General features: G+C 39.1%; 1 protein-coding gene across 1 annotated transcript in view; it reads right to left on the minus strand.

Moving 5' to 3' along the window:
* Nucleotides 1–25013, minus strand: part of LOC112978860 (polycystin-1-like protein 2) — a 42720-nt gene that overhangs the window by 13469 nt on the left and 4238 nt on the right. The window contains 28 exon segments of the mRNA XM_064519289.1: nucleotides 294–510; nucleotides 1107–1333; nucleotides 1484–1683; nucleotides 2206–2352; nucleotides 2862–3040; nucleotides 3253–3354; nucleotides 4043–4273; nucleotides 4716–4909; nucleotides 5352–5577; nucleotides 6308–6442; nucleotides 7635–7761; nucleotides 8560–8684; nucleotides 9713–9895; nucleotides 10947–11072; nucleotides 12430–12624; nucleotides 13454–13599; nucleotides 13807–14007; nucleotides 14501–14642; nucleotides 15255–15375; nucleotides 16113–16320; nucleotides 17019–17136; nucleotides 17930–17979; nucleotides 18700–18798; nucleotides 19881–20285; nucleotides 20939–21168; nucleotides 22891–23038; nucleotides 23478–23588; nucleotides 24421–24606. Of these exon segments, the coding sequence (XP_064375359.1) occupies nucleotides 294–510; nucleotides 1107–1333; nucleotides 1484–1683; nucleotides 2206–2352; nucleotides 2862–3040; nucleotides 3253–3354; nucleotides 4043–4273; nucleotides 4716–4909; nucleotides 5352–5577; nucleotides 6308–6442; nucleotides 7635–7761; nucleotides 8560–8684; nucleotides 9713–9895; nucleotides 10947–11072; nucleotides 12430–12624; nucleotides 13454–13599; nucleotides 13807–14007; nucleotides 14501–14642; nucleotides 15255–15375; nucleotides 16113–16320; nucleotides 17019–17136; nucleotides 17930–17979; nucleotides 18700–18798; nucleotides 19881–20285; nucleotides 20939–21168; nucleotides 22891–23038; nucleotides 23478–23588; nucleotides 24421–24606 (4779 nt within the window).

A 25013-nucleotide genomic window follows, 5' to 3' on the forward strand; every position in this document is an offset into this window, starting at 1 on the left:
TTAAGAATCAGACTGAAAGGATCAACAACACAGGGTTAGCAAGAAAAAAGCAGAGGACAAAATGATGTGAAGCAATTCATATTTGAGAGTCTTGATGCTATTAGATACTGATCCTTTTCCCAAGCCAGGCTGATAGCTAACATTCCATTCTACAGCATAGGAAATAGAGATTTCACAGTGTCTTTATTTAATTGTTTTTAAGACAGAATATAAGAGCTTGGGTCATCACATCGGTGGTCATCATCATTTTCACTACACAGGTTTCAGTAGGACTGTCACATTGTGTTACTTACCTTGTATATCCACAGCACCTATTGTGACAATTATAGGGTCATCCTTCTTTTTACTCTCATCATAAAACTCGTGCCCAGCTCTGTTCTGCTGACAGATGATGTCCTCAACCAGTGCCAAAAGTGTGTTGATGTTAGTTGATTTTCCAAGGTCTGATACTGAGGTGAGTGATGGAGTCTTCAGGGCTTTAAACAGCGAGTTGGCAATTCTCCTTATGTCCTAGAAAAGACAGCAGCAACATGGCAGTCACTCTGCCTGCAGTGTGTAAACCTGATGTGATCTCAAGACATCACTGGTTGGGAGCGCACAGATTGCTAAAATGTCCAGAATGGAGATCGCACATCCTATAAAGCTGGATGTGACAGTCTGATTTCAGTGAGTTCAGCAGGACAGCTTTCAGGAACCACATTCAAAAATGTGGTTTATCTGACTGAGGACCTAGGCCAAGGAAGACAGGGGCTATGATACCTTTTATCTTCACTGTCCTGCTTAATGTTTGCTTGTAACCACTGTGATTCTGGTCCCACATAATTGTGCAAGGACCTGAGATGTACATAGGCAGATCTTGCTGAAGTCAAGAGGTCCCCTGCAGGTGGAATATACCCTGCAGGTGGATGCCTCTAGCTAGTTCCTCCCTCCCAAGGCCATGTAGATGCATAACTGAGTGCTTTGCACCAGTGGGTACTTGGCTTGTAATTGCAGGCAATCTGAAGGGCATCCAACAGGAAAGATTTTTGCTCTTACACTGTAGAGAGGTGGTGTGTGGCAGCAGAGGGCAGTGCAGAGCACATTGGGGAGCAGCCATAGGAACTTGCCTTTATCACAGCTTCTGGAGTGAGTGAGACTGCCTGGGTGACCTGTCGTGTGGGAGGTAGGCTTGGGGACACACGACCACACTTCCCTGGCTTCTTCTCTCTCCCCTGCATGGCTGGCTGGGATCGTATGTTCCTGAAGATCTGCACAATGAGCAGGTTGATTGGGAACATGAGGAGGGAGCTCTCGAAGCCAATCATCACCTCCTGCCACGTGAACTCGATCTTACCTGCCAAGATCAAACAGAGAGGAGGAATGAGAATAACCCCAGGAAGCATCGGATCTCTCTCCTATGAAAAATCCCATTTGTTCAACTGTCCTGCTTCTAGATTCTGCTGTCTCTCTGTTTCCCTGCCCAAGCAATGATTAGGATTATTACCCAAGTCCATTTTCTGCTCCGCTGGATCCTTTGGCACTCCCCAGAACATGATGCTAGTCAGCATGGTGCAGAGCAGCAGTGAGAAGCAGCATGACACACGCTGGGCTCGTGTGAAGGAGCTTCGTGGGGAGCGGCTGAAAACTGAGTACCAGATGTGTCCATCTTGGAAACCCTTAGAGGTCTTCATGAAAAACAGATTGCTGGGAAGGAGAAGGGGGAAATCAAGGGGATGCTTAGAAAGCAGAAGGAATAATAAAGCTGTAGTTTGGGGCTCTGACCTGTTGGTGCCTCTAGGCACTATCAGAAGAAATAATAACTATGAGAAATTACCAAATATCATCGCTTGATTTGCATGGAATGGTCATAACTACTTATGTCCTTTCCTTTTGGCCACACCATGGAGGAAAAGCTAATCATAAGCAGTTTCTGTATAAATTTTCAGGGAAATTACACATAAGAGAAGATAAGGTGCTTGGGTTTTTGTAGATCTTGTCAGACTATCCTTTTTTAATACCAGCATTTCCACTGTGGTATTACCATTAAGGTAACATTTAAACTTAGCTAACCATCCTTCCTCTTCTCCTTGTCCAGAATCCTTTGACCTCAATGGAAAGACCTCCCTTGTTTTCATTTTGGCTTAGGGGTTTCATCTCTTTTGCACACTTGTTTTTCAGACCGATTACTCTCAGGAGCTAAAAAGTCTGTAAAGCAGGCATATTTACCTGAACTGCTTCATGTCCTGTTCTGTAGCTACTGGGAACACTTTATCGAGGACACATTCTCCAATATCAATGGCTAGCCAAGAGTTACAGAGGAAGTACCATTTCTGGTCCCATGCCAGGTCATGGACCAATACTCGATTCACATACCTGTAGGAAAAACATACAGGGCACATTCACATGTAACTGAGTGGTATGAAATTCGGGGTTCAACAGGAGTATGGAGGACAAACTCTGGCCTTTGGCTTCTTTGGTTGCGTCTAAACTGGAAGGCACCGAACACCCCCCAGTATGCCCCAAAATGCTAGTACTCAGGCTGGTGACCTAATCCAGAGAATGTTACCATTCTCCCATCTGATCATTGTGCCTGGATTTCACTTAATAGCTTCTGTAGGATGTTTTAGGAGTATTGACAGAAGTTTTGTCCCAGCACAGAATCAGGATGTAGCAGGGATATGTACTGGACACAGTATATGGGAGGCACTCCTAATCCTGCAGTTTAGATTATGATTTGATCTATTCATCTGCAAAAAAGAGAAACTAACACTTCCTTCCTTTCTAGAATTGTGAAAAGTATTATTTTGTTATGCACTAGAAAAGGAAAAAATGTTATTATAAAAAAAATTGTGGATCTTTAATATTTCCCTGCATACACTTACCAGGATGGACTGTGCCCTGAATTATCATGCCATAGTCTGATACTCTGCAGTTCTCCAAGAGGGAAGAGAGTACAGAGTAGGAAAACATCCACTCCTCCACGTTCAAAGACTGGTGTATCAGGATCAGTTAGATGGTGTGGCTCACTCTCTCCTTCCAGTCCATAGAGGGTGAGAGTCACCTGGAGAATAGAAAGACAGACTGAAGACCTGCACATCTCGGAATTCTATGTGATTATTCCTGACATACTCTTTCTGGTTTCATCAAATTTAAGGACTTTCTGGCTTAGAAGTTGCATTTGAGCCATCCTGTTTACTGCTACCTGGTGCTTCTTATTCATCAAGTTCTATAAATGCATACATAAACTGTATTACTGCACAGTTCCTTCAGTACCTTGGAGGTTGTGGCTGCCCCTCGGCGATGTCCTGTAAAAACTGTCACAAGATAACGATACTGAGCAAAGGGGTCATTGTCTTCCAGTACTGTGATTTTCACCTGCAGAGCGACATAATACAAGCAGTGGGTTAGCAGTTCTGTAAGAATGGCTGCCTTAATGCTGTGGATAGGAATTTGTCATCTTGTGAACAGTGCATATACTTACCAGGAAACATAGAGTAAAAGGAAAGGGAGTAGGTTTGGTTGAAGACTTCCTATTAAAACAGTTTTATGATGGTTAATGACATTTTGCACCAAAAAAAAAAAAAATCCTGTGTTTTCCAGAAGGTTTTTTTCAGTAAAAAATGAAAAATATTTCAAAGCTGAATTTTCTAAAGAAAGTGTAAATAAAATCAGCCTTTTCACTTCTGTTCAAATTTTCTCCAGGAGAAAAAACTATTTTAAGTTATGCTTAGAAGCAGGGTAGGCAGAAAGACACAGAAACGAACAAAGTTTGGCGACTCTGAGTGTCAAACCAAATTCAGTTTTATTATAGTCTCATTTTCAAAGCTTAACATAAGTAACTCACTGATAGCTGAAGATTTATGAATATTCTGAGGAACGTGCTGAGAATGACCCTTGGAACATCCACACTAGCTCTCAGATCACATTTTATTTAGGGGCTTCAGCTTACAGAAGGATGGGCCACTGTCTGTCCTAAGTGCTCGGAATGACATGTCCTCCACAGAGAAGGCCAGGCAAAGCAGGAATTGATCTAAATACATTCAGTCTTTATCTGAAGACTTACTTTGGCATCATCCTGGATGTCTTTCCTTCGAGCCCAAATAACTACAAGCACATACACCAGAAAGATACATCCTACAGTTGTCACCACCACAGGGTTGTCCACAAATGTACCAAATAGCTCTACAGTTTTGCTAACATCAATGGCATTGGGTATGACGACGAAGGAGCTCCCAAAGAAGGTCAGATGGTTGCAGAGGCACTGTGTGCTTCTAGGATTTGTTTTCGGTCCTACCTGAAAAACAGAAAAGTTTCCTGATAAAACATTCTGGACATTTGGCTTCAAAGTATTAGAACTTACCAAGCAAACTAAAGAGACTGCTGAGATTGATCAGTTAGTGGGGAGAATTGCTATACAGGAAAGAATTGCTCAAGTTCCAATACAGAATATTAATTCTACTATCTAGGCAGAAATAGGCATTATTATACAATACAGCCTTGTCAGAATGGTTCTGTATCTTCTCATAGGGAAGCATATCCCCAGAAAGTGGTAGAAATGTCATTTTATGTTGGATTAAACTTCACTTCTTGATTTTATTAAAACATCTCAAAATGAACTTATTTTATGGTCTGAGTTCAAACTTGTTATTTTACTACAATGCTGTGGTTATAAGGGCTGGTTTTGAAGTGTATAATATAAACATTATTATAACACTGTTTTCTTTTTCTCTACTTACATGACATCCATAGCTATTCCAGTTCCCCTGGTGCTCATCCCAAAATACACAGCGGGATGCGAAGCAAGTGACAGCTATAGTTAGCCTCTCATTGACTGTAGAATCTATTCCCGTATCTTGTAAAACCATGAAATAATAAGTTCCCTCTCCGAAAGAGAGTTCTTCTGGACTGAGAACCCAGGTGTTTTCCTCACCTTGAACATAAATATTTTAGCTTGAATGTATATAAGGAAATGTTAATTTGGAAGTATATGGCTCTATTGCATATAATCAAATAAATGAACTCAAAAAAATGAAAGGAGCGGGTGTCAAATAATGCTTAGCAACTCAGTGTTCAAAGCGTCGCACTCTTTGCTCCTGTTAGTAAACACTGAATATTAGAGATGGAAACCCTGAAGCATGGCATATTGAAACTCCCTTGAGAGGTTTCTTTCCAGCTGGACTCCTAAACTCATGGTCAGGGCTCATGTTGCAAATAGCAAGTGCTAACCCTGTAAACTTGTGGGAGAGCACTCCATATTATCCATACTAAGTGCCCTTAACTTGCTGTGGATCGCGGGTGTACATATGGCTTAGTGTTTTGGGCCCATAAGCCCAGAATGCACAAATTCAAAGGTCACTAGCAAGCTGTCTTACCTCCAGTAGTCTTCTTACAGAATAGGTGATTTTTCATATCATAGTTAGTTTCATTTGGATGATAACCGTATCCTAAGTAAAGTATTAGTGGAATGTCTTGTTCAGATTCCAGGTAGATCACTATAGATGTGTTTTCTGAAGTGACATTGACTTGAAAAGCACTAAAATTGCCTAGATTCAAAAGAATCCTGTCTTCCTGAGTTGCTGAAAGCCTCGGTAGCATTATCTATTTTAAAACAGAAGGATATAACTTTGAATACAACAAAGCACCTTGTGTCTATTATCTACGAGCACAATACAGCCACATGCTAGAAAATCTTTTTTTCACAACATAGGGAAAGCACAGCCAGCAACATTGGCTACTTATCCTAGATAGACTTCTCTAATTAATTTTTGCTTCAAAGTAATTTTCTTGATTCTTTCAAATAATCTCTGAAAAGTCCATTTCAAATCTATATAGACTCACCACAAGTTTTGTGATCTTTAGTGCGCTTATCTAAGAGGTGAGATTATAACTATAGTTGACTATAACTGAAACACTGGCTATATGAAGTTTATCTATGAATGATTTAGATGTCAGTTTATACATGGGCTAGGAAGCCCATCAGTACTAATACAAACATATAGTTGCTGGATGATGAAATCAGACATTACATTCTGTTTCAGGATGACCATAATTTATAGTCATTTTCCATAACCATTAGCACTCTCATATCCATTTAAATGAAGAGTAAGATACCTAATTTTTAAGAAAAGACAGAACTATTTGTTATTTTATTCTTCAAACCACACAAATCACTCCATCACAAATGCATGCACCATGGTCCCATTATGTGTGGTAATGAACACAATACCACCATTTACAATCACCACACCCAAGATAACAAAATGACAGTTTATAAACAGAGGAAGAATACAGGAAAGAGAGGGAGAGGAATAGAAAGTTTGGGGTTTACCTCAATGTTTTCTTTGAGGTTGCTGACTGGTATGATCAAGCCATCCAGACCAGTAAGACTTAGACCTCCCACTGTTCCACTGACATCAAAACTCGTGTCACTGGAGAAAAAGGGATTCACTGCAAAGCTCACCATCTATTAGCAAGACATTAACAATCAGCTTTGAGCTATTGTTAATATTTCATTATATTCACATTCTAAATTGCTGAACAGATAAGGCTTGAACTCAGACCCAAACAGTACTCAACTTAAAAGAAGTCTGTATCCAGATTCATATATGAAGTTGCCCATATCTCTGTAGTAGACCAAATACAATCCTTGGAAGTGATTTTTATCGTGATATGTGTATACCAATGTTTATTGCTTTCCATTCATTGTAATCCTTTTGCCTTTTAGACATCAGATGATCAAAATGTAATTGTATAAGCCTCTTAAATACAACTTATGTAAGTTACGATGCAACTGCATCAAAGCTAAACAGTGGCACTTATCTTGGAATTAGGAACTAAAATCTATTTCTATTATGATTGCAATGCACAGAAGAGTATGTCAGAGTCATTAGTACAATGAAAGGCACCTGGAGCCTCTCCTAACACTCAGGTAAGACAATGGATATGTTTCCACTGATTTCAATAGGCTCTGGACACATTTTAGCAGAGCTGGAAAAGGCAGGGCACAGTGGAAAAAAAAAATCTGTATTTTACAGGTGTGTGTAGGAGTTTCCTTAGAGTGTCAAATCAATCTGAGAGGCCTTTAGAAAATGTATTATAAAAACATCATAATAATATGTAATCTATTGTTCTGAGGGGAAAAAAAACAGCATCCTGACTCAGATGAGGGACATGTGTTATTATCAAGAGACTCCCAGGCCTTTTGTTTCCTGCAGGATCTGAGTGCCTCAAACTGATTCATTTCTAGCTGGGAGGAAACAGGACTGCTGCTTGTTGGGTTTAACGGTGACATGGACTCTGAGCTGTTGCATCCTTCTCACAGCAATAGATGTGAACAAATGGCAAATGGATTTAAAGTTATTGATTCCATCACCTTCTCTAGCCATGCAAATATGAATCAGGAATGTATGCGAGGGGGTGATGGAATGAGGAATTTAAACCTTCAGTCCCCATCAGCTTGTTGAACCAACCTCATGTAATTAAGAAAAGTGAAGACTTCTGTGACCAAAAAAATTTCAAATGATTTTGTTGGCATAACTGGAGGGCTGACTTGTGTGCTTGTGTATTCATTGTAAAAAGAGAAGGGATTCTAAAACCACTGGACCAAGAAAGTAAGTTACAGATCAGATCAAATCACATAACAGCTGTTCACTTGCCCTTATGTCCACTGTTTCATCATCAACTCCTGAAACACTGAGGGAGGAAGCAGGTGGGAGAGTAAAGCTGGCAGAGCTGGAATTGGAGGTGTTAATGGATGTCCCATCCATGCTTTCTGTTTGTAATCTGTCCACAGTTACAGTTAGACACAAGCAAAACAAAACAAAAAGATATAAAGACAGAAAAAAAGCATTAATAATATAGACTTTATATCTAGAGAAAATGCTTCCTCACTTCATAAGTATAACTTGTCTAGTAAGTTATTTCTAACTCTGCCAGTAAATGCTTAATATATTACCTGTCCCTGATGTAGTACTCCACAAAACACTAGCACAGAATCATCAATAAAGAGGTAGAACTGGCATATCTGGATTTTAAATCTTACCCATTTGGGTATATTTATGTGAAAGATGTACCTGGTCTCTATGAACAAGCTCTTGATTTTTATGTGCAGTTAAATGTAGATGAGAATCAGGTTCTTGGTGAACAATTTAGGGATGGTTATAGGAGAATGCTTGTCAGGCTTCTCCTGGTTATGTCTGCTCCTGCCAGGCTGGTTACAATTCTATATAACATGTCAGTATTGGCAACTTGTAAAAGAAAAAAACCTTAACTGGCATGACATGAGTTTTTCATACTTGCAAAGGTAAGTGGCTACTGCATCATGAGGAATAGCAGTAAATTCTTCTCTGGTCAGAGATGACACAGTATGAGAATTTCTAAGATAGCTTTATTGAAGTTAATTGGAGTTAAAGCTGTTCTTTCAATCAGTAATTACAGCCTCTTTGTACTGTCAAAGTTGTAATTACGCTACAATCTTTGTGTGACTCCATTTAATGATAACATAAAGAATATCTGGGGAAAATCTGAGGAACTATCAGGCATTTAGGCACAAGGCCATCACTGAAACATTATTACTATTACCTGTTTATATACATTGTGGCAGAAGGAGTGGTAAGGACCATTGGTTCATCATCTGGTTCTTTCCCAAACAGAAGGGCACTCTGTAGATTTTCAACTGTGTTCAAGAGCTGATGTGACACTGAACTCTGGAAAAGGAGGATGGAAAACTTGTAGAGTTTGTTTTTACCTTGTTTTATGAGCTAATACTAATTTTTACAGTTTCTTATAAAGCTGGTGTACTCAGTGATGTGCTTGTTAATCACAGGGAAAGTTATTTTGATCAACAATTCCATTTCTGTAATTCTCATGAAAACATTACAGACAACAAATAAATACATCTTCCAGTAAAAGGATTTCTAATATTTAAAACTTCTACACATTGAAATTTGAAGAACTACAAACATGACATCAATTTTGTGCAAAATGTTCATGCACTTGTGTACATTAATGACCTTTAGCTTTACATGTTGGTATTTATCACTTGCAAAAGCAAGACCAAACTGCTTATAAATTGTGTATTATTAGTGTGTTTTCCTGGAGGACTTCTAATAGTTCATAACCTCTTCTCTCAGATTAGATTTATATCATGCCCTACAGTTGATGAAAGCTAAAGAATCTTCAGCATAGGAAGCACACAAAGGCAACTGTGATAATTCATATTCATATATATAGGATGGAAAAAGACAAAATAAACACATTGCATAATTCTGAATAGAAAACCAGAATGTGGTTTCTGAAAAAGTTTGAGTAGCAGTGGGAGCTGATTCCAAATCTGGAGTAATGGAACCAATCATGAATATTGAGTACCTGTGGCTTCCTTGAACTGTGGGGGTAGAATCACATCTGAAAAAAATCTTATTACAGTCAGTCAGCTTGTCATCCATTAGATGCCTTACACTGATCTTGTGTTCTCCAGCGCTCTGTCTTGTTCAGCTTTAAGTGTAAAAAAATCTTAAGAGGCTTCTGGCATTTTCATCAGCAGACTGTTCAGTCTAACAGATCTAACTGGGGAGAAGTTTACTTTGATATTCAATTTAACTCCATCATGGTGTCACAACAAACCCTACCCAGTGCCAATTTAAAACTATGAGAGGCAGCAGAACTCTTGAAAGCCTTCTGAAGCAGGCAAATGTTCATACACAGTCCACTAGAAACTGGACCAAACCAAAATTACCTGTTCTGCCTCTGGCACCAAAGTATTCACAGCTCTGTTTTGTATAGAAGCTTTAAGCACATTGCTAACTGCATTAAATAGATAGTTGGCTGCATCCTTTCGCTTCTGATCATCTCTGCTGTCCTCTGTGTTCACAGTAAGCAAGGAAGCACTGACATCTTTTAGAGTGTTGCTGGCTTCTACCTGCATGGAAAATAAGGAAAAAAGTTTATGTGTATTGGTACTACAAATGACAGAAGTGACACATGATCTCATTAAGGCTTTTACTGAATATTACAACCTAAGTAATCTAATGGGACTATTTGAGGTCAAAGCTGTTTTAATTATAATCATTTGTGCTTCTCAAACAGCAATAAAGATGAGGTACTAAAGATGGTATACTAACATGTAATACAGACCCAAAAAGTACAGCCTGCCTCTACAGATGCAATCCATAAAGAAGATGAATAACATCTGAAGGAAGCTTATCTGTCAAACACTGGGCCAAGATACAGTTTAGATGTTACAGTAACGTAATAAATTAGGTTATTCTGTTTGGTGCTGAATCCAAAAAATACAACTGCATTGTCAAATGCATTTCAATCTTATTTTTCACAAAGCACATTAGATTACCAGCAAGTAATACCTTTGGCCTTGTGCTGTGCTAAATGCCAAAGAAAGATGAATCTATGATTTTTCTTTTGTGCCCGAATGCAGTCATTGATTGCTTTGTGATTGTGAAAGTACTGGTGAGCTTTTAGCCCAGGGTGATGAGGAAGCCAAGCAAATTTACTGCAAGCTTGGACATGCTCATTCCTACAATCTGCAGATTCTTAGCAGCCTCAATGTAGAGTACATGGAGAATCTGAGCAATTTCCTTGTCTTGCCAAAGTTAACCACATACTGATGAAGTGGTCCCAAGCCATTCTCTGGCTCAACTGTATAAGACAGAAATCAGGCATAAATTTTACATCCTAGCATGCCTCTGGCTAGAAATTGTATCACAGAATGTAACTGGCCAGCCAGTCATAGCCTAGATTGTAGTGGTTGCTGAGACAGAATCTATGAGTCCAGATTCTTTTACTCTAAACAGTAAAAATGCATTCTCTTCTGGTCAAGACACACATGCTGGTATGGTTCAAAAACTGAGTAAAGAACAGATAACTGTAAGGTACTGACACTCTTCCAAGCTCAGTGGGATGTAGTAGAGTCTGTACTGTTTGTGTAAGGAGATATGAGGTTAATTTCTTCTTACCTGCGCTGAGACGGACAGCTCTTCACTCCTGTAAGTGATGTCTTTCAATACTTCTGACATCTTAAGAGCGGTTTGCACTGATGTTATGTTAATAGCAGACAGAGTTGTCAACATCAACCCTCGGAGCTTGGGACAAAAAGGGATAATTAGGCAAAGGAATAAGATGCTAATTAAGACCATGTAAGTAGTGCTACATATTGAAAGCTTAGTTTACTGTAAATTGTGAGGTAGAATAAGACTTCACAACAAGGATCATGTGAACTGATATTAGCTCCCCTGACAAGATGCCACTTCTCTTAGTTACTATATAATCACTACTATTATGTTACCTCCCAACTCAGAGAATTTATACACTTAACATCCATTAACAGCTAGGAGAGTTACTTGAGAGAATTTGTACTTGTGTATGTGAATTACTGTATAAATGCCACCTCTAAAGAAACAGAGCCATGTATGATTGCTGTTACTCAAATAATGAATCTTAATTGAAGGATACATTACATTTCTCCAGATCTTTTCATCTGGGGTACTCAAAGCACTGTACAAATAAAAGCTTAAAACTGAAACACAAGCTCATAGCTGAAAAGAACAAACTGAAGTTACCTGCCATCTAGTACTTTGGGGAAAATTTAGATAGGATATTTCTCCCACAGAAAAGGCCATTCTAGCAATATTTAAATTGTTTGTGGAAAATCAGTTTAACTTTTAGTTTAAAAATACAATCCAAATTAGTTTAATCTCTTAGTTTTGGTTAATAATGTTAAAGGAATTCTTCTGTTGATCTGAATGGATTACAGAGGTTTGCAGAGGAGGGGATTCAAATTCTGACTTTTTGTCTAGATTCTGAATGAAAGTATTTAAGTTTTTCCTGTTCTAGTCACAGACACAGGATGAGTATCTTTAACTCAGGACCATCCAATCCCTGAGTAACTCATCAAGAGAATACAACACAGGAATCCCAGTCCCTGTTTCCCTACTCCAGCTGCCAGCTACACCCATTAGAAGGCCCTACAAATGATTGTTGTGATAACTGAATGTGAAATCATAACAGTCTAGTACTTGAGTCAACTTTAAGGAGAAGGCAGCGAATTCCAGAAGAGGCACTCTCGTACCTGAAAGATCTCAAATAGTGATGGGCAGATACTTCCTGATTTTTAAACATCTCTAGCCATACCAAAGACTGTTTGTATTCCATCTCTCTCAGTGCAAATGCAATAAAGCTAGTGGCCATGGGATAAGGTAATGGAATAACAATTGAGAAAGAAATCTTTTATGGATGGATTGTAAAGAAAATCATTTGCTTGGGAAAGTAGTGAAAAATAGCTGAAACTTGTGCCAAACACTGAGACAGATAGTAGAAACTTGAAACTTCTGTTCATTTCAGGAAGTGATACAGGAGCTTGTTATTACTCAAGAGCTGTCAAAGAATATGAAGAGTACATTTTATTACACTATACTGCAAGAAAACAAGTGTCTGGCTGACCTCTTTTCGTGTGTCTGTCTGTAAAGATATGTTAAAACTTTCCTCTTGGGTCTCCTGATTAAGGACTGAAGTCACTGACTTATACAGCTGGAACAGACTCATGCTGTTGTTTCCATCTTTGAGAATGATGTTTGCCTTCTCAGATACAATGGTCTGCAGGGTCAGGTTCTCATTGATCATATCTGCGTGTCCAACCTGATGAAGAAATCAGATATGACCCTAACATTGCCAGGGCTGTTATAATCACCTTTGCACAGCTTCCAAGATCATTTCATTGATAGCCTAGCTAGAGCTGGACAGAAAACCCAATTGTATTCCCCAGTTTTTCATAGTTTATTTTCAGTTAAATTTTCCAGGCATCTCTGATCTCCTTTTGGGTCTCCTGACTAAGAACTGAAGTCACTGATTTATACAGTTAGACCAGACTCATGCTATTGTTTCCGGCTTTTAGATTGATGTTTGCCTTCTCAGATACAATGGGCCATCTTTAGAAATGCCCAAATATGGGAAGATAGCTCAATTCCAACTCAGTCTATGAAAAACTGCTGTCTTTTTAAGATGAGTCCAAATTAATCTACTTGACTGACAAACTTGTGCAAGAGAAGAGACAGAGCCTAATTCAACCCTGCATGTTTCAAACCTCACCGCATGGATTGCCACTAAAACCAGCACAGTGATGAGCAGCTCCTCTGAGCGTGAAGCAGAAATGCTAATAAGTCTCTCATTACTGGGAAACTGGGACAGAAGCTGGGAGTTCTCTCAGCCTACAGAGAGTAACTCCAGACTTACTAAATATAGCTTATGCTGCCCAATGTCCAAATAGATCATCTTTTCAAATTCTGTCCTAGAAAAAGAACAGTGGAAGAGTCTTGATTCCACAGTGTCATCTCTGCTAGACAGGAAAAATGATAATTATGCCACAGCCACAGGGAAGTAAGAAGTATAAAATGGCAAGTTCCAAAAGTGAATTGTGGTTTAGGTATCAACTTGAGACACCTTGAAATAAAGTAATTTTACTGCATACCTTCACTGAAGCATTAGTTTGAACTGTATCACCAAAGCTGTTGCTGACAGTAATTGTCATATGTAAAATGAAATTATTTTCCTCTTCTCCAAGTGGAAGATAAACTGGGAAGAGTTCAGGATCTGGGCTGCAGTGCAGGAGAGAATCTGAAATAAGAAAGATGGGGTTACCTGTCAGACAGATGGGGTTACCTATTCTCTAAGAGTATGCTCTGTGCAGGCCTGATTAATTGACCCATTATTAGCCTCTCTGAGGAGTGAAAGCAGACTGTGCCTTCGCTCGTTAGTGACAGTAACAGCGCTTGCTAGAAACACAGAGAAGCAGTTGGTCAAACAGTTCACCTCAGGACTTACTTGGTTTCAGATGGAAGCAATACGTGAGCTGCCTGCTACGACTGGATTGGCATGGATCCACTAAGCAAGAAGTACTGCAGGAGACTGTGAAAGTGGTGAGCACTGATCCCTCCTTGGGAGACACAGCACATTCGGGGATCAAGGGTGGAGGCACCGTGCTGACAAGGTACGTTTCCTCACCGTATCCACTCTGAGTCATGGCTGGGAATTCAGGGAGCAGAAAGTCAGTGATGATCATCCAGGGACAGCACTGGTCTGCAGACATTAATGTTACCTATTCTAGTAATGATGCCGTTTGTTCAGGCACCAGAGACATCAGCATGGGCCTAATCAGGAATGAAGTCCCATTGCTGAATAAGCCATAACTACTAGAAAACATGGCAGTGCGAACTTTATGAAGTAAAGCTGTATTATTCGATCAAGTGTTTAGCGTAACATCATTTCCAAATGAGCCTTAACAAAATTATTAACAGCTTGGATTAAGGTAACTGAATTTGTCTTACTGCACGACAGCCCACAACAAACTTAGCTCTTAATTATTTTAGAGAACCCCACATGTAACATAATGCCGCTCAACTTGTGGAATAATTTAACTTCTTTGTTAGTGAGGCTATATCTGTGCAACGCCCCGTGTGATGTCATGATGGCAGAGACTGTAGCTCAAAGGAGTCTGGAAAACCCTGCTTGCCCCTACCTGTTACTTTGATCTGAAAAGCTTCTCCATGTGTCTGCAAGAAAGAGCTGTTCATTGTCAACATGGATCTGTTGCTTTGAAGCAAATTCAAAGAGCTCTGCCGGAACCCAGTTAGGCTACAGACTGGAGGGAGCGGTGTGGGCTAGAAAATCAGATAGAAGAGAAAAGATCACAGTAGAGGCTGTTTGCTGTGATTTCTGTTGTGATTTCAAGTTAGACACTTCACCAAATCTGCAGGCTATATGGTAAACAAGATTCCGCTCAACATTGACAGAGGTTTTGCCTCACTATGGTTCTGTGGTTAGACATACTGTACTGAGAGAATGAACAGTATATTGATGACATATCAGTTATTTCCCATGAATATTTATTATAGGAACTTGATTAGATACCTAAGACATATAGATAGAAACCTATGTAAAAAGCATGTGTGCATTTGCATTCCCATCTGTACATATACAATCACCAATACTAGCTGCAAGTTAAATAATCCTTTACCATGTCTGTGGGGAGGCATTTCACTTCAGGAGCGAGGTGTCAATTAGGTGCCTTCTGTTATAATCCTCCCAAAACCTGGCACCCCCTCACCTCAGTCTTTCTTTTTATTTCCAAAGCTTCCATGTGATGAAGTATTGCTCTGAGGCCACGTGGCTTTCCCTCAGGCTGGATGGGTTTTTTTTTTGTTTGTGCATGTTTGTTTTGTATGTTTGTTTTGTGTGTTTGTCAGTATTTCTGACAAAGCCAACGCACTTACCTTGGTTTGGAATGTGTTATCTAAATACCAGTTATAATATACTGCCTGGGAGTCCTTCTGTCCAGAGACACTCAAAACTACTTCCTTGCTAGAATTCACTGGCTTGCAATTTGCCTCACACCTGTAAGAAGATAAGACAGCAGTTATGAGTAGTAACTGTACGAAATATCATGGTACATGATGTGGATTGTTTTACTCTCATTTGATGAAAATCTGCATGAGCCTTTGGGATATGAGACAAGTGACACCTGTGACTCACAAATAGAAAAACATTTCATTTAAAAGGAAGAAGTTTAGGAACCTTCATCCCATTTTCAACAGTGACTGAGGTCCACAACCAGCAAACTATTTGTGTTCCAAAACTGATTCAGGCTCTCAACTGAAACATACTACTATATGAGTTCTGAATTGCTTATGTTAATAGATCAATGAAATGCCATGAGGCACTAAACTCTCAAAGACCAATTTTTTTTAAGGCAGTAAGGGGTATCTAGGTGTCCAGTAGGAATATCAGACATATCTTAGGGCTTTTATTCCCATAATTTCAATTAGGTTCGCATCTAGAAATCTCCAGCACAGGAAGGATGTAGTAGGGTGAAAAAACTTAACGGATTTTGAAAAGAACGTTTTTCAGTTCATAAAAGGATTATGTTCTTTATTTGTCTGCATTAGCAGGAGTCTGGACTTCAAGATACAGCAAGTCTCATTTTGTTTTTAATGGTCAGGAATCTATATATTTACAATGATCAATAAATTATCACTTTATTAGTATTATTATTAATGATGATAACTGCACCCCTACACTAGGATTTTGCAGTAGTAATATTAAATAATGAATACTGTGGTTTAAAATCAGACCTGATTTCTAGTTGCAGTTCTTGTTTTGCAGTCACATACAGACATTGCTCATCTTGCCTCTCTTCGCTTCCATGGCTTCGGACTGTAACTCTCACAGTCACTGCTGACTTTGGAGGAGGAAGGCAGGAAGGTGGGATCTGCACTTCAGTTTGGTTAATTAGGATGATCTGTTGCTGCACGCATTCATTCCACTCAGGCCAGCAAGCTCCTGCACAAACATTTCCTCTATAATTAGAATATTCATAACATTCCGCAACTCTTGTAAACGTCTTGCCTGCCATAGCTTTCAAAGAGCTTTACAGAGCAAACAAATTTCCTTAACCCAATTTACAGAGCAGGTAACCAGAGTTCAGACCGACTTCTTCAAAGTAACCCACAAGGTCAGGGATAAAGATGGGGGCAGAACACAGATGTCCTGAATCCCAATCCAGTTCTCAGCTATAAATGTTTTTGCATCACATTTGATGCTAATTATTGCTGTTTTATTGAGGCACATGTACCTTGCAAATGCCTAATTATTTAAATCACTTGGGATTAGTTCTTGGCAATGAGGGTGAGGGCTTAGAATGGGCAGATCTTGAGAAATTGAAAACTAGGAGTAGCCACCTTTGGGAGAAGAGAAAACTGTGAACTATGCCATATTATATGTATGCCATATGTATACACACACACACACACACACACACATATACACTCTTTGCCACATATATACCATAAGTAGTTGGTTGTTAAATGAGAGTGAGGTAGAGGCACGTTATTCGTTTACAGTGAACGGCAAACTTTTTTAACGCCAGGCAGAGACTAAACCATCCTTTACTCTGACTTTCACCACTTAATCTGACATGACAGTGAGTTTGTCATTCAGCAAGCAGCAATTGGTGGAAAAGCTTCAGGAAATGCACATACCGCAGGACCAGAGGAAACTAGAATTATCATTGTTGTCTGGCCAGCCAAGTGTAACAGTTGTGAAAGGATCCACATGACGACTTGGTTTAATATACATTCTGCTTTTTCTTTTGCGATCCTAAATAATAAGTAAATGTTCCAGTTAAGACAGTAGCATGTATAAATGCATACATATCTTGCTTCTTTGTAATGAAGAAAGTCTAAAAGTTTAGGCTCCAAGTCACTGTACAGAGAGCTGTATGCAGTTTAAATGATCTTTCCTTGACCAGAGATAATATGGGATTGGAAGCTATGGGAATAGAAGCAGATGGCACAGACAAATCACATATGGCAAAATATTCCCAAACTCATAAGTGGCTTAGAAGCCCAACTCTCATTTTCAAAACTAATGCAGGTACTTAGAAACCTAATTCCCACTAATTTTACACTTTTGGGCCAAGACTTTTAACCAATGGAAAATCATTTGTCTTCTAGTACGTCACTTTTTTTGTCGGAATTGGATACATTACAGCTGTAGACAAAGAGAAGAATAAGGTAACCGAATCTGTCATTCTGTGCAACAAACTGTGATGAACCCAGCTCCGAATTAGGCTGATATTCCTGTGATGTAATGCAGTCTTACAGCCAGTCTGTAAATCATGACATCTTGTTGTGAAGCAGGATGTCTCCTGTAATAGACATTTGTCTGCTATAGTTATAGTTAAAAAATAGACCTTCAAGATGATAACAAAACATTGTATCTAGCAATTCTGTGATTTAATTAAATCTAGCAATTCTATGGCACAGAAAATATAGTCCATAATGCAGTATGTTACAAATACTTTTTATAAATACTTAATGCAGCATTTCTAACACCAAGAAGAATTTCTCAGCATTTCAATTTTAAAGTAAAAACTTTAAATAATACTTACATTTGTCTTTTGGGTATTTGTTTTGGAGCTACCTTTTATCTTAGCAGAATCTGTTTAATACAAAAAAGATCAGAATGTTTTAGTGCTACCTGTAGGCAGTCCTCAATGACACAAGAGTATGACATAAACACTCAGGATTTGACTATGGTCAGTCTGAAAGACAGGGCTGTAAGAATCAGACTCTCGAATTGTGATAAAGTCTTGTTACAATAGGCAAAACTGTAACAACAACCTAGTAACATACTATAAAGATGATCCTGATTCTTCCATCATAATAGTATAAATCAAAATAAATTCACAGATGGTGATGGAGTTCAGTTGATGTACAAAGAAAAATTGAGGGAAGCACTGGAAATGTCTCAATAGGATTAATACCAAAGTCACTTTATTTGTGGTATAATCTGCTATTGTAAATGTAAGGGTGAGCCATCTAGAAGCATTTACTGACAGCAATTTCTGTGATTATTGTGATGAAGATATCTCATGGTTTCATAGCTATGTCCCAGGCCACAAGCTTCACTAATTATTTCTAGGACAAATAGCAAATGCAGTGTGTAACATATATAGTGTGATGCTGATTTATGACCCCTTCAAAGCCAGGGAAGATGCCTTAATTAGAAACAAGCCTCCACAAAAGTTTTCAGTGCTGTTGCTGGAAGGAAAGCAATTACTAGATGCAAACCATAAACACTAAACACTCCATGAAATGCTCTGATTGCAGAATGTCACTTATGTGGTCAAAAATGGCACTGTCAGGATAATGCAATTACCTTCTTTAAGGGAACTGTTTGCCAGCACATTGACAAGCCCAATATCCACACTCACATTTGAGAAGGCGTTCATGGCCACCACTTTTACTAGGAAAGTACCTAGAGAAGATACATAGTCAATTAGGAATAGTAGCGCACCAATCCATCCTGTTTGGGACATAAAATCCAATTCATAAAGAAAATCCCATTCTCTCCTGTTAAGTTATTTGGTTTGATGAGTTCACTGCTACTTAAAGGCTTTTCTAGGAATGAAAAAGTTTTCTATATCTCAGCTTTTTAACAGCTCAGCTACTCTTGTCCTACCACTTGCAATGCTGTTCTTTGTCAGCTGGCTATGGTATTACCACACAGGAAACTAGAGACATGCTAATACTGGAGTCCTAGCATCTTGCGAGAGCAGCTGTCTTGTTTGACAATTTCTGCCTGAAGGGGAGAGATGTTCAAATTGATATAGCGTGGCCAAATAAAGCTTTGAATATTGAACAATTTAGAAAAATAAAATGAAATGATAATTAGCTTCTGTTGTTCCAGCTCTGTCATGACACTTGAATAGTTCATTAGAGGAGAAAATTTTTTTACCCCCTGCCACTGAGTTAGCTCTTAAGGAGAGTCTCTCTAATCCCATATATTAAATTCTCTATATTAAAGACATTGATTTCTTAATAACCATAAAGAAAAATGACTATAAAGCATATGCATAAATCCAGCAAAAACTACATGTTGGAGACATGCACAGACAGGAAGTTCCCCTTTTCTTTGTCATCTGAACTGCGAACTCAGATAGTTTATTACTGCAGTGCAGAATGCAGGGGAGTATAAACTGGAAGTTAAACAAACAAACGTGATTCAGGAAGATGTCATCATTTGTACTCAAATTAGGGGTGAGGCCATGAAAAACGAGCTCTGCTCACTATGTCTTTTTTATTGCAAAATTCAGGAGAAGCCTCACTTTCGGTCTCCTTAGGAAAAACAATTTGCCATTTTAATTCTTTTAGATTGGTTATAAGTCAATAAGACCGTGCTGTGCATACTCTCCTGCAGACCAAGTTTGAGCAGTTAAAAAAGTTACCAAATTCAGCTCTAGGTTACTGTCCCCCACCCAGGGGTGCTGTGATGGAATGTATGGGCTCCTCTACACAGCTGTCTGTCTTAGAAAGACAGAAGATGTCAGCATGCTGTACCTTCAGAGTACATGGGTATGCTGTATGTTTGAGGCTCCCCATGAGGGCTGTCTTCCTCGTGAGAGCGCATTTCATTAGATCCCACAATGTCAATCTTCAGTTTATCTGGGGCTCCATGAGCAACAGAGACATTTATCTCTAAATTCTCCCCCAGCTCCAGAGTGTGAGAAGCTAATACAGCCTGAAGACCAGATACTGGCTCAATTAAGTGAACAGCAATATTCTTGGAGGTCTCCGATGTGGTTGTGTTGCTGGATGCTCGGATTTCCAGCTGATGTATCCCTGGACCTAGCAGCTCTTGAGAGGTACTGTTGAGCGTCAGATTGTGAGGGACAATTCCTTCCTTTGCACTGGATTCAGTGAGTGTCATGTTATCTGCTAATATAACGTAGGTCACTCCATTACCTGCAAAAAAACAATTCAGAATTTCACACATTCTACCTGTTTTGTGCAACCTTCAGATATTTATAAAGGGGTCAGAAGAATACTGCAGCAATGCAATTACTTTGAATAGATTTGCTTCATCTGCTTTTGTGCCCCTCTGAGCTCCCTATGAAAGTCTGTCACATGTATTTCCTGATGGGAATCTTAAGGCAGTCAAGAGAATTCAAACATGTGCTACTGAATTTTATTTTTTAAGTATGTATGTGGATTCCAGGAGTTTGAAGTGAGAACTAAAGACGTATCAGCAAATATGACCTGCTCAGTCTGGAATCATCTCACTCTCATTCAGTGAAGCATTTCTGCAGATGCTTAACTTCAAATATGGAAATATTCCTACTGGCTTCATGTGGATTTACATGATTAAAGTTATGCTCATGCTTTGTCAGCTTCATGCTGAGGGGAAAAGGGTTTATGGTCATGTCTAAAGTGCTGTAACAGCTCTGAGAAAGAACCCCTTCCAATAGGGCTCAGAGCATTCAGTTGCAGGAATGCAACAGCTATAGGGAAAGCATTTGCTAAAAAAGGTATTGTTTTGTGTCATAAAAATCTGCTTCTTCTTATGCATAGCATAATATTTAGTCTGCCATTTAAACATGCAGAATAATTACCCTCACCTCCATTGAGTTCTACTTGAATCCATAACAACTCTCCATATAGTGTCCGGCAGTGAGAGCTGTTCCCAGATTCATACTGGCTATAGCACCCAGTAATGCTAAGTTGATCCCTCTTATCCTGAACAGTCACCCGTTTCTGAGCTGTCACGTGCCATTCGCTGGTTGTGCATTCCACAAAAACTGTAAACTCTCCAGGAGATGAATATCTGTGTGTGACATTGCTGACCAGCCTAGGATACAAAGAGAACTTGTTGCAGAAGACTGTCCTGAGAAGTCTTTAGCACTGTGTGATAACAGTGGTCACAGTTCCCAAACCTCTGATCTGACTCAGCTCTAATGCAATCACTTTAATCCCTCGTGTGTTTACGTAAAATTTCTAGGGTTAAAGATTGTTTCTTTGTTCCAGCTATGGAGTCATTAAGGCTGTATATCAAGGGTGGTCTTTCTAGAGGCATATCTATGGAGATGAATATACGTTGCTGTAAAGCAGGAAGTTTGCAGTTCAACACCATGCTCATCAAACCTGGTTTGTGCTGTGTTGGCTCTGAGCACAGACATATGACTGTGGATACCACATCATGTAAAGGTGCCCTTAATTTCTATCTTTTTATCTTACCTTATTTTGTTCCCTGATTTATCTTCTCTTAGATACGTCAGTGAGAGCTGAGGCTGCTCAGCATTTTGTCAGATCATTCTCTTGCTATTTTTTTCTCATGTGCAACTGCTTCTATACTTGCTCATGCTGGCAAAAAGGTATCTTCCCTGCTGGGTCTGCTGCAGCTCCAGTAGTGGTAGCAATGGGAGGTGAATGGATATGAAAAAGTCTGCTGTAGCTGCCAGGATTGCTAACAAGCATAGGGAGATGCTAAAAAGAATCTAAGGATATTCTTCTTGAATGGGATACACCAGGAAAGGCAAATAAATAAGTAACATTCCTGATACTATTCTTTCTGAACTATTTATATTCTTATCATAGTGCCACCTGACAAATGCAAACAAAGATCAGGAGTTATCATCCTTGACTATATATATTTTTCATTACCTGTTTTAACAAGGAAAAATATTTAGTTCAAACTGGACTTCAAAAACATGCCAGTGTCAAAAACAAGGCCAGAAAAGACAATCCCTGTAAAACTAGGTATCAAACTGGATGTAGAAAACAGATGAATATGACTGGTAGCCATTTAGTAGTGAAATAGAAGAGTTTACCATAAAAACAACAAGACTCTGCTTGCAGCTAGCAAATACATTGCACTTAAAGGTTCAGTATAATAAAAATCATTTTTTATCAAGTACTTTACAGCTACAGACCTGTGTCTGTAGCTCTGAAAGAACGTCTACAATTTGTAGTACATTACTACTTTTGTTTTTCATTCCTTCTACTCTTTACTTATCTTTCTAATTCAGTCAAATAGGATTCCATTAGTAGACAAATAAATTTCTAGATTTATATACTTTATTTCTGAGCACTAGGACAATACAAAATCTGATCTTTAAAAACAGCAGAAAAATGTTTGATCTTTCAAAGACACATTTTTCATTGAATTAAAATAAAACAAGTAACATCCATGATAATGTAATTCCATTATATTATTTTAAATGTTATCAAATATAAAAACACTCTTTAAACTGAAAAAGTTGCCCATTTCTTTGGCAGTTACTGAAAGTTTTTCAGTAATTTTGTGCATTCAGGATCTGTATTAAATTCCATTAGTAGGAAATAGGAATCACTTGTTACAGTAAGTAGAAGAAAGAATGCGGTCGGCAGCTTGATATAAAATTGTATATTAATTTCAGAATGAGTTTCTGCAAAATCCAGCTGTCTTTTATATATGATCTATTCTTAATCTAGTTAATATTTAACATCTCATTTAAGAGACTTGAAGCATTCAAAGAAATGCAGGCAGGGAAATTTACTGGTTGTCTGATGATAGATAAAAGATATATCTTACATTGGAGGGTAGTAGGGATCAATGGTGTGTCCATCTCCAGTGTTAATGATGCATGAAAGGTTGCCAGAGTATGGAGAGAGCGTCCAGTTCAAAGTGACTGTGATATTTTCAAAGACAAAGCATGTATCTGTTACAGCCAGCTGCAGACCTGTAAAATGTAACGCCAGAGTTCAGCGTCATTGTTTGTCTACGTTTCATGCATAATTAAATTAATTTTCATGTATTGTTGAGAGCTGGCCTTCTCCAAAACAAAGTCAATATTGCTGCCAATTTGAATGCATTAGTAACAAATCTTCTCCACAATATTGGTCAGGATTCTTGTTGGAACATAATTTCATTTGAGGGTGTTTATGTGTCTGAATTTCCTGGCTTTGTAGCTTTATCAAAAACTCTGTGGAGCTGTCAGTTAGGACTAGGAAGCTACATTTTTGTGTCCTGAATATTTTTAGTGGTCACCTTCTCCAGAGGATCACTCTTCCAGCTTTTTCCTTGAGGACGGACCAGCTATTTTTAAGATAATTGGCAATGGTCACAGTGTTACTGCAAAGTGTAGAACAGGCTTTTGTGTTGACAGCCCCCCCACTTACCTTCCTTGCAGTGGTACTGAATAGACAAATAGCTCCCGGAAGCTGGACAAGGATCTCCAAAGAAAGTGCCATCTGCTGCAACCTGGCAGGCCTGGAGACCATGACACTGCCCTGGAAAGAAGGACCGTCTTAGATGCACTGGTGGTTTTTGTCTTTGACTGTCATAACAGCTCGGAGGAGAGATGATTACAGAAAGAAAAAGGGGTGAGGAGGGGCAATATCTTGTCATCGATTTCTAGACCAACTCCCACAGTACTTTCACTATATTGTGTTGCTTACCGCCTGCTTTTTCTTAGCACCATTCCACTTTATAGGAATACAGCTGAATTAGAGTGGGCAAAAAATGAGGAAGTCATGTGTTTGGTTTAACTTTAGCTGGAAGCCCAAAGAATCATTATAGGGACAGGCCATAATCAGTGTTTAGATTGGCAAGCAGTGGAGCCCTGTAGCTCTTGCAGGCTGCATACTCAACACGCTGCAACACTGCAGGTGGTGGCAGCTCCCTCCTGCCCTCTTGTCCCCACAGAAGCTCCCTGGGTGCCAGCCTTCTCACTCTTTGTTAGAGGTTAGGTTTGTATGCATGGTTGACATGTGTGCTGGTCCATCTCCAACCTATCTATTGTATTCATCAGGGAATCTGTGTATCCACATATTTTCTTCACACTAGGAGAGGAGCCAGGTATGCCCTTGTTCTCCATTTGCTCCTGTGCATCCCCCTCTCTCCTCTGAATTGTTTTGCTCCCCACAAAGTCCCTTCCTTCTATTCAGCCTCCTGTGGGAACCTCCTGCATATAAGAAGTTCTTTGCAACCCCCCTCATCTTGGGCATAATCCACTTTCTCACTCACTGACTCTACTGAAATAAACCAACATAAAATATTTTAGGGAGCAGGAACTTTGATGCTTACTCTACGCCTCTGACAAGCGATGCAACAAGATATTACCTGCTACTTCATCTTTGACACTGATCCAGCTACAGTCTTCGTCCATATCATACTGGAGAGGTGTCTCCAACACGCAGTAGTGAGGGGTCTTCCGTCCATAGAAACTCTCTCCAATTTGAATAACTTCTCCTGACCCACACTGTACAGTGGCATTGTAATTATTACAAGCAATGCTCTGGCCAGATTCTAATAGCAGAAAAAAATTAGATTTCGTTAAAATGAAGATGTATAGCTGAGGCATCTGCCCCTTCCTCCTCCATTGTCACTAGAATTGTGCACAGCATCTCCAGGATAGCTGATCTTAACCTATTGATTATCAAGACATGAGATTAAAATCCTTTATTGAAGGTGGGACTCAACTAGAGCTAAGCTTATGCTTTTTTTGTATGTGACAAAGAAAACAGGGGGATATTTCTCAAGTTTTTTGTTTGTTTTCTTGTAATAAGGTTGAAATACTTAACATTTTTGAATTTCCAGAAAATCCTGCTGCAATTCTCAGGTACATCAATTTTTTTCTTTTTTCTTTCTTGGTTCGTTTTATCCCTCTTTCAATAAACGGTGAGGAAAATAAAACAAAAGAACAACAAATCAAA

This window comes from Dromaius novaehollandiae, chromosome 13 (genome assembly GCF_036370855.1).
Source record: "Dromaius novaehollandiae isolate bDroNov1 chromosome 13, bDroNov1.hap1, whole genome shotgun sequence".
Taxonomy (NCBI): domain Eukaryota; kingdom Metazoa; phylum Chordata; class Aves; order Casuariiformes; family Dromaiidae; genus Dromaius; species Dromaius novaehollandiae.